The sequence below is a fragment of the Cebus imitator genome, unplaced genomic scaffold (genome assembly GCF_001604975.1).
Source record: "Cebus imitator isolate Cc_AM_T3 unplaced genomic scaffold, Cebus_imitator-1.0 Scaffold66, whole genome shotgun sequence".
Lineage (NCBI taxonomy): Eukaryota > Metazoa > Chordata > Mammalia > Primates > Cebidae > Cebus > Cebus imitator.
Genome location: NW_016107381.1, coordinates 7,312,898 through 7,330,037, shown reverse-complemented (window position 1 = coordinate 7,330,037; position 17,140 = coordinate 7,312,898). Strand labels below are relative to the sequence as shown.

At 36.1% G+C, this 17,140-nt stretch overlaps 1 protein-coding gene across 2 annotated transcripts in view; it reads right to left on the bottom strand.

The window, feature by feature from the left end:
* CNTNAP4 (contactin associated protein family member 4) overlaps nt 1-17,140 on the bottom strand; it is a 288,841-nt gene that overhangs the window by 96,596 nt on the left and 175,105 nt on the right. For both annotated transcript variants that reach the window (XM_017530599.2, XM_017530600.2), the window contains 3 exons: nt 16,038-16,299; nt 7,444-7,593; nt 2,015-2,186 (listed from right to left, as the gene is read on the bottom strand). In XM_017530599.2, coding sequence (XP_017386088.1) covers nt 2,015-2,186; nt 7,444-7,593; nt 16,038-16,299 — 584 coding nt within the window. The remainder of the gene's footprint in view (nt 1-2,014; nt 2,187-7,443; nt 7,594-16,037; nt 16,300-17,140) is intronic.

Genomic DNA, 17,140 nt, shown 5'->3' with positions numbered 1-17,140 from the left:
CACTCTCCCTGCCAGTTTCCTTGATGGCTGCTCCCCATCCAGAGTTGGGGAGTCCCTGCCTCTGTGGGCAATCCTCATATTGAGAAGCCAGGCCCAGGAAGCCTCACCGTGTGCCCTCCCCCAAATCAGGTTTTAGGTTCCAGAGCTGTTAAGGTTGTAACTATGAACAAGTTCAAAAAATTGGACCCAGAAGTCATTCAATCCTCAAATCAACCCAGTTGAGGTTTAATAGTCTAAATTCTCTCTTTCATATCATCTTTCATTATAGAAATAATTTTTTTCAACAGGCGTGGTGGCTCACACCTGTAATCCCAGCACTTTGGGAGGCCAAGGTGGGTGGATCACCTGAGGTCAGGAGTTCGAGACCAGCCTGACCAACATGGAGAAATCCCATCTCTACTAAAATACAAAATTAGCCGGGCGGGATGGCACATGCCATCTAGTAGTAATCCCAGCTACTCGGGAGACTGAGGCAGGAGAATCGCTTGAACCCGGGAGACAGAGGTTGTGGTGAGCTGAGATCGCACCACTACACTCCAGCCTAAGTGACAGAGCAAAACATCGACTCAAAAAAAAGAAAAAGAAAATAATTGTTTTCTCTGCAAATTGTTTTAAATAAACAAACATTTATGGGGAGGAAAGTATGTCCTTCTACTCTTATTGCTAAATATGATTATTATTACTGTTTTCTGGACATAATGAAGTATTAGTGTTCAAAATAGGATTAACAAATACTACTGAGTGGTCTGTTGTATACAAACAGAAGAGTCTTTTTGTTGACGAAATGTTTCATGAAAGTAAAAAGTTACTTTGGATGCTCACAATTTATGTATTTATTCAAAATACATATTGAACATAACTACAGGGTTGAAGCTAATTTTGTCACACTGTTTAAAAAATTGTTTAATCTGTAATGGTTATGACATTCCATTAAACTCAATAATTAAAATTAACAGCCTTGATATTAAAGCATGACTGACAAGATGACTTAGCTATAGTTGCTCATGCCTAACCACAGGTTTCAATTATTATTAACTATTAATTATTATTTTTGGCTGGGTGTAGTGGCTCATGCCTGTAATTCCAACACTTTGGGAGGCTGAAGTGGGCAGATAGCTTGAGCTCATGTGTTCAAGACCATCCTGGGTCACATGGCAAAACACAGTCTCTACAGAAAAAATAAATAAAAATTAGCCAGGCGTGGTGTTGCATGTCTGTAGTCCCAGCAACTTGGGAGGCTGAGATAGGAGGATGGCTTGAGCTAAGGGGGCAGAAGCTGCAGTGGGCTAAGATCACACTAGTGTACTCCAGCCTCGGCAACAGAGTCAGACCTTGTCTCAAAAATACATATATATTATTTTTAGGGTTATTTGTCCTCCACAATTAACTCTCAAGTCCTGCCTTGTCATGTCCTGTACTGATGCTCTTACTGAAACTCTTTGATCATCCTCGTATCTTGATCAATACCACACCCCCAACCTTCTCTAGAGCAGAAGTTCATTTTTATGTTCCCTGCAGAGAAGATGGTAATGAGTTTTCAAAAAGGCACATTAGGAAAATTGTAACCACTTGACTTCCCCTGCCTTGGAAAATATTCCACTGTCAGGGTATCAAATGTCAGTTTAATAACTAACCACACAGTCTGAAATTTATTGGTATTTGATGATCAATTTTACTATTCAGGTGCCTTAATATATTGAGATTAGCGACATATTTTTGATACATCTATACCCATCTAAAATTACACCAGCATCAACATTATCTTTCATGACCTGGCAGCATTTGTGCATACGTGGCCATCCATAACATGGCCAAGTCTTCCAAATTTTGTCATTTAAAATGTGACATTTAAACAAAGCGTGCATTTTTTCTTATCTCTAATGAAATACAACCCATTTTCTGTGGAACAGACAAGAATGAGGAAGAGGAGAGAATAACTGTTCATCTTACACATAAATTTTCATCTGATGCCAAAGTTTGAAAGTAGGTTGAAATGAAGTGAGGTTGTCCTTACCTGTCTGAGATGCCACATGAGTCTATCTGAAGGTCACTGAAGTTCCCAAGGGACCCCTGCTGAACTGAAATCAGATCTACCACTTTGCCACTGATAGAAATGAGCCTCATACATCCCTGAAATCCACCAAGTGGACTTCTACATTTGGATCCAAAGCTTTCGTCAGGACAACCTGATAAAAACAAAATTAAACCAGTATGCATCATAATGAATCAGAATTCAGTATCATAGACAACTTCATTTTAAAAAATAAAATAAATAGGCATATGATTATTTTCTGTATTCAAGCAGGGAATAATGACTGTAGTCATTATTAGTTTGATCTAAATTACAAATTGAAATTCATACAAAGAATTTTTTAATTACATAGCATTCCCAGGTAGTCACTGGTATTATAATAATGTGCAAGGATATTAATTTGATCTAGATTTGAAAAATATACACATTAGCTCCAGAATCCTAAACATGCCAGCCAGCAATATTAAACTACATATAACTTACAGATGGGAACATAGTATTTTGAACTGCAAAATTAAGAGAACATAAAAGATGAAAACATGTACTATGTATAAGAAAAGATACTTTAATAATGGTGAAATGTCTTTGTATTTATAAAGCTAACTATTTGAAAAATGGGTTATCTTGTCTTGGAATAACATTACCAACTGTTTATCAAATTAATTATTGTATTTTCCTATACACAAAGGATAAATGCTTGAGAGGATAAATACACAGATTTTAGTAAGTCTTGATGGCTTAATATCAAAAACATTTCCCAGTTTGATTTTATTTATTCTCTGCCTCACAAAAGAATGTTTTATTTATACTGATTTTTGTACTAATGTTTATATAACTCTTGTTTATAATTATTTAAATAATAAATGTAAAATTCATCATTATTGTCTGTGGTTTAAAGACATTCTAAATGTTTCTTTATCCAAGTGGAATAAATAAGTTTATAGAATAAGTTTATAAGTTTATAAATAATAAATATGGAATATGAATATATTACAATTGTCAATTTGTATAGGTACATGGTAGGTGTATATATGCGGTACATGAGATAGTTTGAAACAGGCATGCAATGTGAAATAATCACATCACGGAGAATGGGGTATTCATCCTCTCAAGCATTTATCCTTTGTTTTACAAACAAGCCAATTAAACTATTTTAGTTATTTTAAAGTGTACAATTAAGTGATAACTGACTATAGTTATCCTGTTGTGCTATCAAACAGTAGGTCCTATGCATCCTTTCTAACTATATTTTGTACCCATTAACAATCTCCCACTCCTCCCCAACTCCCACTACCCTTCCCAGCCTCTTGCAACAACACAGAAGGAACTGGAGATCATTATGTTAAGTGAAATAAGCCAGGCACAGAAAGACAAACATCACATGTTCTCACTTATTGTGGGATCTGAAATTCAAAACCATTGAACCCACTGACATAGAGAGTAGAAAGGTGGTTATTATATTATTTTTCATTAATCTTTATTTGTTTGCCATGATAGTCATCAACTACTATCACAATTTCAAAGAATAAGAAGTGAGTCAGCAACTTCTTAATTCCTGTACAATTGACACTACTTTTCTATCTGCGAATTTCCATTATAATTAAATTGTTGGACTGATAATATTTTTCCTTAATGCTTTGCTTTCCTCACAAAATACATTCACATAGCAAGTAAAGGACAGCATTCAAATTTAAAACTATTATCAGACACATTGAAAGATTTTATTTTAACCTAATGGAGACTTTGAAGTTTCAAATTTACTATATCAGGAAAAATTCATCAAAGCTTTTTGAGCATTAATTTATTGTATGGTACTACACGCACTTCCAGTGCTTAAATTTCTTCTGTAGTGTAAGATATGGTTACCATAATCTCAGTACGTATTCTGGATGACTTATTAGCCAATTAAGAATGTTAGGGTAAAAACTGAAAGGATAATAGTTCAATAATATTTTGAAGCAACTACAATACGCCAGGAATATAAATAACTCTGCTAATCTTCTTTTCTCCAGGTGGTGTTTCCTGACACATCTCAAACTAATTCAGAATAAAATAAATTGTGCAATATGCCTGTAGGGAACAAAACTAAGCAAACCCAGAGTTGCAAGGAAAGATCATGGAATTTTACAGAAAGCATGCCATGCTATCATGAGGCACTTCACATTCCTAGCTACAATGTTCAATAAGCAAGAGATTCTAGGAACAAAGAGGGGTTCAACCCAGGTTAGCGTCATTAGTCTATGATAAGAGGCAGCAACAAGTTAACATAATGCAGTACCAGAGAGAAGTTCAGCACTGAGCCCAATATGAGATGAAAGTCCTAAAATAGGAAGATTTCTGAAGAATACTTAATGCTGAATTAATGGATGGATCCATTACTGGAGGCAGTCAGCATGTTAAGCACCTCTGAGGATAACAGATAAATTATCTCTATATGTCACTGCAGCAGAAGTGAGATGTCAGGTTAGACTTCACAGTGCTGTAGTCAGTTCATTTGATGGAGAATGTTTGCTTTACACAAGGGAGGGAAATGTGAGAATTTTGCACACAGCATCCCCAGCTTGTGCTGCATGGCATGTTAGGCATTGCAAAAGATTCCATAAGGGAATTTACAGACATCAGACACTCAGCCATCCTTAATCTAGAGAATCTAAATATAAAACATGTAATTTATGAATGATAAAAGCTGAGCAGAATGTACCACCACAATGCAGTCTGACTTTGTGAAATGCACTTGTTTGAGGGTGGGGAAAAAAAAGTAAAGAGTAATAAGTGATGGACAGATACTAGAAGTCTGGCATGGCACATATAGAGGGCTGCTAGTTCAGGACCGCCTACTCTCCCAGTATGACAGCTACTGTCAAGACTGGTAAAGAGTGGAGCTATTATAACTGGAAACTTACGGTTAAATTTAGAAAGAAGGAGAACTGATGAGATGTGGAATAACTTCTTACTTGAACATAAACTGGCTGAAGAATTATCTAAAAAACACTTTCCACTAGACAACACAGATGCTAGTGATAGAGAGGAGTCTCATCTACATAGAACTTTCCAGGGTCAACGACTGTCACAGTTTGCCCAGGACTGGGGAGAGGAGGTTTGTTCCCAGGATGAAGGATTTTCAGCTAAAATTGGCAAGAGTTGATCACGGCATTGCCTGTACCACTCAGGTCCCTGTGCCAGTCCTGCATTTTAGGGAGCCTACTTCAGTCTTCCTCCAGCCATGCTCTAGCCCATGGTACCAGGAGGCCTCAAAGGAAAAGATGATGTGTCCAGTTAGAACCTTTTCCCTCTACTCCACTCCCAGGATCCACAATTCCCAGCCCAAAATCCATAAGTGGGCTTCCTGGAAGATGGATCTCCTTAACCTGGTTCTGGAAACACAAGGCTGGGCAGTGCAGGGCAGACTTGGGCAGCAGGCCTTTTGCTGTCATTCGGCCTCTTGCTTGCAGCCCTGAAAATCTGAGGGTGGCCTGGATTTTGCAGAGCTTGTATTTAATGATCAACACAATCTCATGCCAAGGTCAAGCACATTCTGATACAGAAGAACATCAATTAAAAAAATTATTGAATAAACAGACATACCTAAGTAAATTTGAGATTCATAATTTTTTAAGAAAAACCTAAAGTTGGAATTTTATTGTGGAAGCTCTCACAATATATTATTTAGAAACACCTTAACAGATGTAAAATTAAAATAAATATGAAAGAAGAATAAACCCCAAATTCAGGAGAGGGTTTCCATGGGAAATCAAAAGATATGATTCAAGGGACAGACATGCATTGATAATCTGTCTTTAGCAGAGGGACACAGGTGTAGGTGTGTACTTAAGAAAAATTGTTAGCAGTCTTTAAAATATATATATAATGTAAGGTGTGAACAATAGAGGAAACTGGATGTAGGGTGTGCAGGAACTCTCTATGTCTTTGCAACTTTTCTGTAAATCTAAAACTATTCAAAAATATTAAAAAATGATGTATATGTATCATAATAAAAACAAGCAAAATTACTGAGTACATATGTGATATATTTTACTTAAAATAACATTACAGTATGAATAAAAGCAATCACTAGAGTATGAATTTATACAAACTAGCTAGGCATTGTTAAACCTGAACATGAAGGACATAAAATATGTGAAGAATGATGATTCTATTTTCATGATTTACAAACAATTTTATCCAGCCTTTTATTTTGCATCATTTAATAATAGGCCTATTTTTTTCCTTATCTCTGTTAGTGCTTCTAAATCTCTTCCTTTGAAGTGAGAGCTCTTGGTTAAGTTGTTCCATATATCTTACTATTTATTAAAAGAATGTGTTACTATGGATTGCCATAAAATCAATCATATATTCCAAAGGGTTTTATAAGCAGCCTGGTTTAAACATCTCAGTAAAGGAAGCAATTATATATTTTCATATTGTTGGCCCTAAGCAGCCTTTTAAAGTAATGGATTATGTAGCAGTTTTTTGTTTATTTGTTTGTTTGTTTCTTTGCTCTTAGGGTTCTACAAATTGATTCATTTGTGTGCTCACTGTCAATACTTAGAAAAGAATTTGTATTTTATTAGTGAATAATAAAGACTGGGCTACCTTTATCAAATTCAAAAAATGACTCCAGATAGAAACAATTATTAAAATGCAGCATAACAACGACAAAACAATGCAAATGTAAGAAATGCCTCAACATGATTAGAAGTGAGTCTTACTGCTGGCAGTTTTAAAACACTGCATTTCTAATGGAGAAGAACATTTGTTTTAATTTGCCAGTGATAAAAATTCATTTCCATTTTTTGGGTTTTCTTTTCCAAGCTTTTAGTTTAAACAAGCATCCACGGGGCAGGTGGGCGCTTCATTTGCTTTTGTTCTCTAAGGGAGATGAGTTGGTGTCAAAGGCTGATGCCCTGATTTCATCAAATGTATCAGTGCAGTATTGCTTAGCAAGGAGAAGAGGTTGCTGTGGCTGATTAAGTTAAATTATTTGACCATTGGCATAATATTGTCCTTCTGCACTGGACAGTAAGGAAGCAATAGGGATGCTCTGAAGGAGCTAAGAGGCATAATCAAGAAAATACTGCAATTAAATCAGCCCACAAAATCAGAAGAAGACATATAAGGATCATTTAACATTAGGAAAATACAACAAGGTTTGAAGGTAAGAACTGAAGGGGGTGGCCTACTTAAAATCAATCTCATTATAGAAATTGTAAACATAAGTAAGTCCACCTTGCAGAAATGTACTTCAGGTCAGAATTTTGTGACTGGATCCACCCAAAATTTCCACGGTCAAAGACAGTGAACAATTATTCCTTATTATTCATATTGGTTAAAACATGATGACTTCCTCAGGACACAGGGGAACTAATGCAAATATGGTTCAGTTGCTCATAGAGTCTGATGCCTATTCTTACCTCCAAAATAATAGGTACCACCTGAATAAATCTGCTCAGGCCCCAGCAGAGGAGTAGCAGAAGCCATATGGCCATCCACCGCCACACTCAAGTGATTCTTTTTAGCAGATAAAGAGACAGAATGCCACTGCCCATCATTTAATCCGACACCTGGGGAGATGAAATCAGTTAGCGCTCTCTCTCAGTAGTGAACACTGTAAGAAATTGTAACAGCAATACACACATCACTCAATTGGGTACAGTACTTAACTTGATTAATTAAAAACAATGACATCAACAAGTAAAGGGAGACAAATGGGAAACCAGCATCCTCTATGTGGAAAACAGGGCATTCCAAAATTCATAACCCTGGACAATCCTGGATGGTTAAAATAGTTCAATTGTTTGTCATAGATTGATTTTAGCTTCCATCTCTGGAATTTCCTTCTTAGGGAAGAAGGGTTTAAGAATTCCCAAAATTCAAAGTTATATCTAATAAAATGGTTTACCCACTATTCCACACTTTTGTATAACCATCTTTTTATAGAATAATAGAATATTTAGCAAATGATATCATCAATTATTACAAAAACATTGCAATAAGCTATTAACAGTGAAAGTTTATAGGTATAACATAAAGTTAAAAGATAAAGCACCATGAAAATCTATTTATATACAATTGATCCTCATAATCTGTAGATTTTATATTTGAGAATTTGCTTCCTCACTGAAACTTACTTATAACTCTCAAATCTTAAATATTCGAAGGGGCTACTATCTCTGTCATTTGAGGACATGTACAGAGCAGTAAAGAACTTGAATGGCCCTCTCCACATTTCCTGCTGAGGTCAAACAGAGCAATGTTCTCCCTTATTGCTTTAGCTCTCATACTATAAGCAACACTTTCTTTAAATTTTTTTAAGCTTGTTGGTGATTTCACTGTTTAAAATGGCCCCCAAACATCATGCTGAAGTGTTGTCTAGCATTTGTAAGAGCAAGAAGGCTGTGATGTGTCTTTTAGAGAAAATGCATGTGTTAGCTAAGTTTCATTCAGGCATGAATTATGGTGCTGTTGGCAGTAAGTACAATGTTAATGAATCAACAACATTACACTAAATAAGACATCCTTAAACAGAAACAGACATAAAACAAAATTAGGCTCCCAGGAACCTTACTCTCTATTTCCTCCAGGAGCAAAGGTTCAGTATTCCCTAATTCAGTGTTCACAGACTTTTTAGAAAATAACTATAATAAATAATGAGAATAAACTCTGTATATATTTACACACAATTCTAATTATATTCTTATATAACTAGGGAAGGGACTGAACAGAAATGTTCTTACATGGAAACAGTAGTTTTTTATGAAGGAAAAATGTGATTGTTTCTATTTACTTAAATATTTTCCAAATTTATACGTATATATGTGTATACATGCATAAAGCCAAAAGTTGCCAAAATCAAAAATCAAGGTATTCTTATCACCTCTAAAATCAATCTCTAGTCCCTTCTAAGGAAGTCCCAGTGTCATGAATGCATCAGAATGCACAGACTTTTCCTCTTACAGTTAATCGATTCTACAAGGAGCTCTGTGGTTAAATACTGAGCAGAGACAAGAAATCTAAGCGTCTTTGTCATGAATTTACCAGCCAGGTTTACATTCATTTCAATAGTCAACTTTGTGTGATTCTGCAGATGAAATTAGTAAACAAAAAATATAAGCAATCTACCAAACCAAACAGCCTCTTTTCTGATATTACATGTGATTCTTTACTGATTTTATGCAAACATCTTTTCTGATATATGTGATTTCTTTTATTTCCTCAAGCAATTTCTATCACATGCATTTCGACTGAAAAATGCATCAAAGCTCCCTTAGGTGATTACATGTCTTTGCCATGGACATATTTAGTCTAACACATAGTTTAGCCAGGGCACAGACCCTCACTTTTAGATCATATCCATGAACCAAAAAAGATTATCGAAGACCCAACTCTGGTTTGGTTTGTGAAAGATAATAGGAAAGGTCTGAAAACTGGAATAGGAAGAATGTAGGTTAGATACTTTTAGACACATTTTCTAAGAGTGGACTCTGAAATAGGCAGCTGAATAGAGTTATGTAATCCTTGATCGTATAGGACTGGATTAAAATAAATCAGATGTCCTAGATTTGTCATCCAGTGCTCCTTTAAGACAGATTTCCCCCATTTAGAGTGAAATTTCTTATATGCTCTTTGTATCACGCGTATAGGCCCTTCCCAGTCTACCACCTGCCCCTGGCGTTTCTCCTCCACCTCATTCTCAAAGCCCTGTGTGCACGACTCTACTCCTCTAATTTTTTTTAGGCTTTCCATTGGTCTTACACAGTTCTTCTCAAACTATCTGCGGGGATGAACATTTTAGTTTCTGATCTATTGCAAATTGACACTTTTATAAAATATGATGAAAATAAATTACTAAAAAAATAGATTTTGGCAAGGTTGCAGGAAAAAAAGAATGACCGTACATTTTTAGTGGAACTGTAAATTAGTTCAGCTTCTGTGGAAGGCAGTTTTGAGATTTCTCAAAGAACTAAAAATAGGATTACTATCCAAAGAAGCAATCCCATTACTGGGTCTATACCCAAAGGAAAATAAATCATTCTACCAAAAACAGGGGACCCAATCTCCACGGCCGTGGACCGATACCGGGTCTGCAGCCTGTTAGGAATCAGGTCACACAACAGAAGATGAGTGGCTGGTAGGTAGGCAAGCGAAGCTCCATCTGTATTTACAGCTGCTCCCATCACTTGCATTACTGCCTCAGCTTCTCCTCCTATCAGATAAGTGGTGGCATTAGATTCTCCTAGGAGTTCTAACCCTACTGTGAACTGCACATGGGAGGGATCTAGGTTGCACACTCTTTATAAGAATCTAATGCTTGATGATTAGATTGATTGATGATCACTGTCTCACATCAACCCCAGATGGGACCATCTAGATGCAAGAAAACAAGCTCTGGGCCCCCACTGATTCCACATTATGGTGTGCTGTTTAATTATTTCATTATATATTAAAATATAATAATAGGAATAAAGTGCATAATAAATGTAATATGCTTGAATCATCCTGAAACCATCCCCCCACATCACAGTCCATGGAAAAATTGTCTTTTGTGAAACCAGACCCTGGTGCCAAAAAGGTTGAGGACCACTGGCCAAAAAGATGCCTGCACTCACATGTTTACTGCAGTGTTATTTACAATAGCAAAGACATGGAATCAACCTAGGTGCTCAGCAATGATGGAATGGATAAAGAAAATGTGGCACATATACATCACAGAATACTATGTAGCCATTAAAAAGAATGAAACAACATTGTTTGCAGCAACATAAATGCAGCTGGAGACTATTATCCTAAGCGAATTACCACAAACACAGAAAACCAAATGCAACATGTTCTCACTTGTAAGTGGGAGCTAATCGTTCGGTACACATGGTCATACAGATAGGAACAATAGACACTGGGGAATTCAAAAGGGAAGAGGGAGTAGGGCAAGAATTTAAAAACGACCTGTCAGGCACCATGTTCACTATTTGGGTAATGCGTTCAACTGAAGCCCAAATCTCAGCACAATGCAATATATCCACGTAACGACCTGCACTTGTACCCCTGAATCTAAAATTTTAAAAAATAATAAATAAATAAGACATAAAATACAAGCCCACTAACTATATGCTTAGATGCTGTAGTGATCTCCTTTCATCAGTTTCTAGGTATTTAATCTCCATTTTTACGTTTATCTCATCATAGATCAGTAACAAGTATTTCACTGAGCCAGTGCTGGTCCAGGGACCACACTTTGAGTAGCAGGACTCTGGGCAGTCATTGGCTAAGCATGCAATAGGATTAAGTAAAAGACTTGGGGAGGCCTATTGTCCACAGAGAAGCAAAAACAAGATTAAGAACAAAAGGCTGCCAAAGCAACCCACTCTATAATTTGGCACGCATTTAAGCACACTCATCTAACAAGCTAGCAGGTTGCAGGTTGTGACTGGAATAAAGTTGTGCCATGTTTGTGAGGGAACCTTCAGAAAGCACTCCCCAATCCTCCTTCGAAACAAATATTATTTACCTATGATGAAGAGACTGAATACCTGTCAATGGAATTTATTACTCAGATTAAATCACAAAAGGTCCCTTTAACTCATTTTTACTAACTCTACATAATTTTCAATTAGATTCTAATTGTTTTGTAAGTATACAACTCCTTTCCATTTCTATGTCTGATGATAGGTTGGCCCCTTTTAAAGGCCACGCCACTGTGAAACAGGAAAGAGAAGAAGTCACAGAATTTGAATTTTTTTCTCATACATATTCTGTGTAACTAAATGAAAATTCTATGCATCAGTCCCACTACTCATAACTTTTAAGTGTGGGGAAGAACATGCTGGTATAATAATAAAATAATAATTTTATTGAAGTATTACCCATAACAGTTTCACAGTATCTGTTATGCATTGTATCGGTTAATCTTCACTATATTATTATTCTCACCTTAAATAAGGAGAAAATGAGGCGCAGAGAAAAACAAACTATCAAGGTCATATCCAGCTGCTGAATAGCTGAAGGAAAACAGAAAACCAAGACTGACTCCAAACCTGCACTCTTCTCTGTCAGCAAGACAGGTTTTCCGATTATTTTACTTTATTTTATTTTATGTTTTGATCATGTTGAGCAATTAACTCTTAATAAAAACAGGGCCCAACAGCTAGGACATGGCCTAGCACCATCAGTGAGGCATTGGTGCTGTAAGAATCTGGCTGGGCTGGATTCTTTGGACTGGGCTTTGATATTCTCCTGTTGAACATCAACAATATCACAGAACATCAACATCAGACAAAGCGATTCTATGACTATAATGAAACGAGGGTGGGGAAAGATCAAGACTACTTTATAATCATGTTCAAACACAGACAGAAGCAAGGCTGCTGTACAAACCACAAAAACACAACCTTCTTTCTCTCCTGATGCTATGAATGATCAATTGTTTGGTCTCCTATTTACCAATTACAACTTTAGCCTTACTTCATTCTTTCATCCTTCTAGATAAGGTTTACAAAGATATGTAATCATAGAATACCCTCAGTTCCTGACAGCATGTAGTCTACAGCAATTTTTCACTTCCTTGAAACTTCCCCCAAATCAGCGAATACAACCCAAATCCTAGGCCATCCTAACACCTTTGTCTTCAGACAACCCTTGGTTTCCAAGGCGTGTTCTCTCTGTTGCAATAAGCAGTGAATTCAACTTGTTTAACTCCAGAGATGGCCATTGCTGTCTTTGGCTGGAAAACATTGACAATGCCAACTGGAATAATGGAAGGATAAAATAGTACATGGAAGTGTTTGCAGTTGCAGGTTGAAGAGGATAAGATTATGGACTAGAAACTTCTCTCTCTCTTTTTCTTTCTGTTGCTCTCTTTCTTCTGTATTTCAGCCTAAATCATACAAACATACAAACTACAGCAGGAGAAAAAAGATTTATCTCTACTCCCTCTCTATAGACTGTCTTCTAGTTCCATTCCTAATTGCATCAGAAACATGAGAGCTTAGTTGCCATCACCCTCTCATAATACTACAAAAAGTATCTGTAGTGCACGATGTACAAGAAAAAAATCAGCCTGCCATATAGAGCAGGAGTTCTGCAAAGGTGCAAAAGGCAATTATACATAAGCCATTCCTCAGGGAAAAACCAAAGGGTGTTGCCTCTTTCCAAGTGTATTTCAGTGCTCTGAAGCGCCAGACATTCTTGTATCCACTAACTGTAGTCACTAACCAGAATCAAGGATCCAGATCACTAGATAGTTCTTGTCAAGAAAAAAATATGGAGGTGGTTGGTACCCATCACTTTGGTGGAGAGCGGGAGTTTAAGGGTTGACAGCTTTACAGCCCAAAAGCAAGGAATATTTCAACAGTGAAAGGGAGGAAGGGGGATTGACAAAAATGGCTCTCCTGGGTGCAGCAAATCAAGGGGGCTGCTCCATTGTCAGGGGCACAAGAACCTAGAATGCTTAGTAACAGAAAAATGCAGAAGCATCTCAAATACTGCAAGCCTGCCTCTGCCAGGCCCTGCCCATGGGAACAAGAGGGACGGTTATAAGCCTGATTTTCACTGTTAGCAGAAAGCTAAATTCATAACAGAAATCTCAAATTTGATATAAAAAACTTTGTTTTAAATAAGAAAATAAAACTATACTGTTCATTGATTTTTGCTTTGACATCTATAAAGGTGGCAAAGGCTAAAAATATTTTGTGTCATAAGGGATTTTATAGTGCTGCTAATATGTTTCATGATTCAGATTCATATAATATCTCAAGTATTTAAAAAATGAATTAAACTGACATAATATTTTTAATTCCAAATGACAATTTGCAAAACTGTACATCATATTAAAAATTTAGTCTGATAATTCAAACATATGCACAATTCAGTTCTTTCTCAATATAATTTAATGTTAATTTCATTATAAAATATACCAAAATGCTGAGTTTTTCAAACTTGTAAGATTGTTAAATATATCTCCAGTAGCTAAAAAAAATTAATCCATCCCTTTATAATGAAAAGATTTAGTACAATGTGATAGCAATCCATCAGTAAAGACGTGGTTCTCTTGAAAGTCATTATAATGCATCCTGACAACTGGTTTAATTATCAAACATTGCATTCATGAAACATAAATGGAAAGCCTTCCCCTTGAGAGAACAAACTGACCACCCACCCAACTACCATTAAAGTAGTCTATTTTCAAATGCAAAATGCACTGCTTCATGGGAACTAGCAAAAAATAACATTGTGAAAGAAACTGAAAAAAAAAAGAGTAGAGACAGTTTTTAAGTAAAATCCTACTTGTCTTATCTTCAGTGTACTGACATTTGTATTTAGTCTAGTATCAACATCAGATGATGTCATAACAGATTATATTGTGTATGAATGTAAACATTCATTTAGAAATTTTTAAATCTCTCAGTGTATTTTATACGACTTATACCTAGTTATAGATTATACATGCCTGTTAAGTTATTAGAAATGGGCTGGCTTCAGCCTGAGCAACATAGAGAAGCCCCATCTCTATTAAAAAATACAAGAATTCGGTGGGTGTGGTGGTACAAGCCTGTAATCCCAGCTACTCGGGAGGCTGAGGCAGGAGAATTGCTTGAACCCAGGAGGCAGAGGTTGTGGTGAGCCAGGATAGTGCCATTGCACTCCAGTCTAGGCAACAAGAGCGAAACTCTGCCTCAAGAAAAAAAGAAAAGAAAAAGAAAAAGAAAGAAAGAATAAAGAAATCGGCTGGCTTCATCAAGCTCACCACAGAAATATTGCACTGAAGCGGTTTCTTTAAGATGTTGAAAATTAGGGTATGAATATAACCACTTCAGAAGATGTCAAATATATCACAATAAATGACACATTAATGGCAAGCTTACATTTTTAGACCTTCATTTTCAGGGCCTATTAATTATTAATATGAGACCAATTAATTTATTTCTTTTTGTCTAGCCAGAAAATCTACCACATTTTGAACATTACATTAAAAAGTCACAGCATAGTGTCTCTTTAAAAACTATAACTAATATGGAATTCTCAGTTCCATATTTAAACTACAATAGCAGTATAGCAACAAAAAGACATACAAAGAATAGGCATTTGTATATCCATTTGTATACTTGTTTTCCTATATTTAATTTCCAACTGTATTTTAACTTGTCATTTTTTTTCTCCTCTTCAAGTCATACTCTACTACGTTTTGGTCATAGTTGATATAGAGGAGTAGTAAAATGGAATCTTTAAGTTGTTTTTAAAGATCATTTGTTAAATTAATGTAGTAATTTACCCCAAGGGAACCTCTAGTTGCTTGGCTTGGATGCTACTGTACATATGTACAAAAGTGACGTAGAGCTTTCGCCAAGAATGATCAAATTTTAATAAAGAGACGAAAATATCCCTCACTCAAAGCACTGAGATATTCATTTTCCAGACACTCATATAATCACCTTAATTATACTACTTCTAATCATTAAAATGATACCATACTGTCTAGAAGTAGAGAGAATTTCATTTGGTGCCCAAATGAGGAACTTCGCACAAATCTTTACATCCTCAGCAAGTGAAGTTACCGTTCACACTGCACGCTCATATAGAGATACAGATATACATCCCAGAAAGACCTCTCCCTTTTTCCCCACAGACAAGACTAATAGATGTGTTAGGAAAAGTCTAGTTTTCCCTTGAAGGACACTTAGTTAACTTGTTGTCCAGTTTCAAAGTCTTCACGTCTTCCCCAAAACACAACACCTTAGGAGATGTTCTTTGTCCAAAGTGGGAGGCAGGGTCATGAAAGGAAATGTCAGTTCCCCCAACAGTATCGTTTTGGTTAATAAGGACTGCTAGTGTTAGAGCCATATTTAAAAGAAAATTGGAATCAAGTTCCTCTAAGGAAGAGTACTTATGATCTTATTAACCTGAGTATTCATTTATTAAGCAAATATTAAATTTTTGGTTATGCGTAAAATTTGGTCACAGAGATAATGAAATCTTTCAAATCCATATGCTTTGCCCTGGGGAATACATTTATTACCTGCTGTGATGTCACTGGGTAATTTTCCTGGCTGGTAGAGATTCAGCTTAAGTTTTCCATCACTCAGAAAGAGGAGGATACCCCCTGAAACCAGCTGAAGTTCACTGAATAGCAGAAGCCCTGCCTTATTCCAAGTTCGAAACTGAAAAGTGGCAGAAACCTCTTCCTCTCCAGAGAAGTCTGGCAGCGCTAAATAACTCCTGGAGCTCAGAAAAGTCACGGGCATAGATTGTGGTTGGGAACAAGAAAATGACACATTTCCCTAAGAATAAAGTAAAAGAAAAAGCTTTCAGAATGTTATTCATATCACATTAGTAACAGAATTTGAAGGCTGCTTTTCAATCTCACATTATCCTCGATTTAAAAAAACAACCACCTGCTATCAACATGACAATCCAAATCACTGCCCTGTTTCTTAAAGGTTCTTCAACCCTTTTCTCTGCTCTTCTCTCCATTTATCAACTTTAATATAAATTTAAAAGTCAATGAAGTCAACCTTATTTAGAAGAGCACACACTGGAATAAAATATTTGGTCCTGGTCAAACGAAAACATTTGGCTCTATTGTGAATCTGTGAAAAGTGAATTCACTTTTACTGCAAAAAAATATGTTGCTCTAATGAAGGAAATAACAAAAGCAAAACTGCAAACCACACTAACCCAAATGCTACTCCATAATGTAAAGTCAATTATAAGACTACCAAGCCTAGAAAAAAAATGGAAACATTTTTAACAGCTGTAGATTGGTCTTTTTTTTTTTTTTTTAGTGATACATAATAGTTACACCTACTTATGAGGCACAGGTGATATTTTGATACATACACGTAATGTGTAATGAGCAAATCAGGATAATTGGTACATCCATCATTTCAAGCATTTATCTTTTCTTTGTGTTGATAACATTGCAAAAATTCTCTTGTAGCTACTTTGAAATATACTATAAATCCTTGTTAACTATAGTCACCCTACTGCACTACTGAAAACTAGAATTTATTGCCCCTTTCTTTCTAATCATATTTTTGTACCCATTAACCTGCAGTGTGATCTTATGCATCATTTGGATAGCTGCCTGATATCTTACCAGCAGCAAATCCTCTTGCCAAA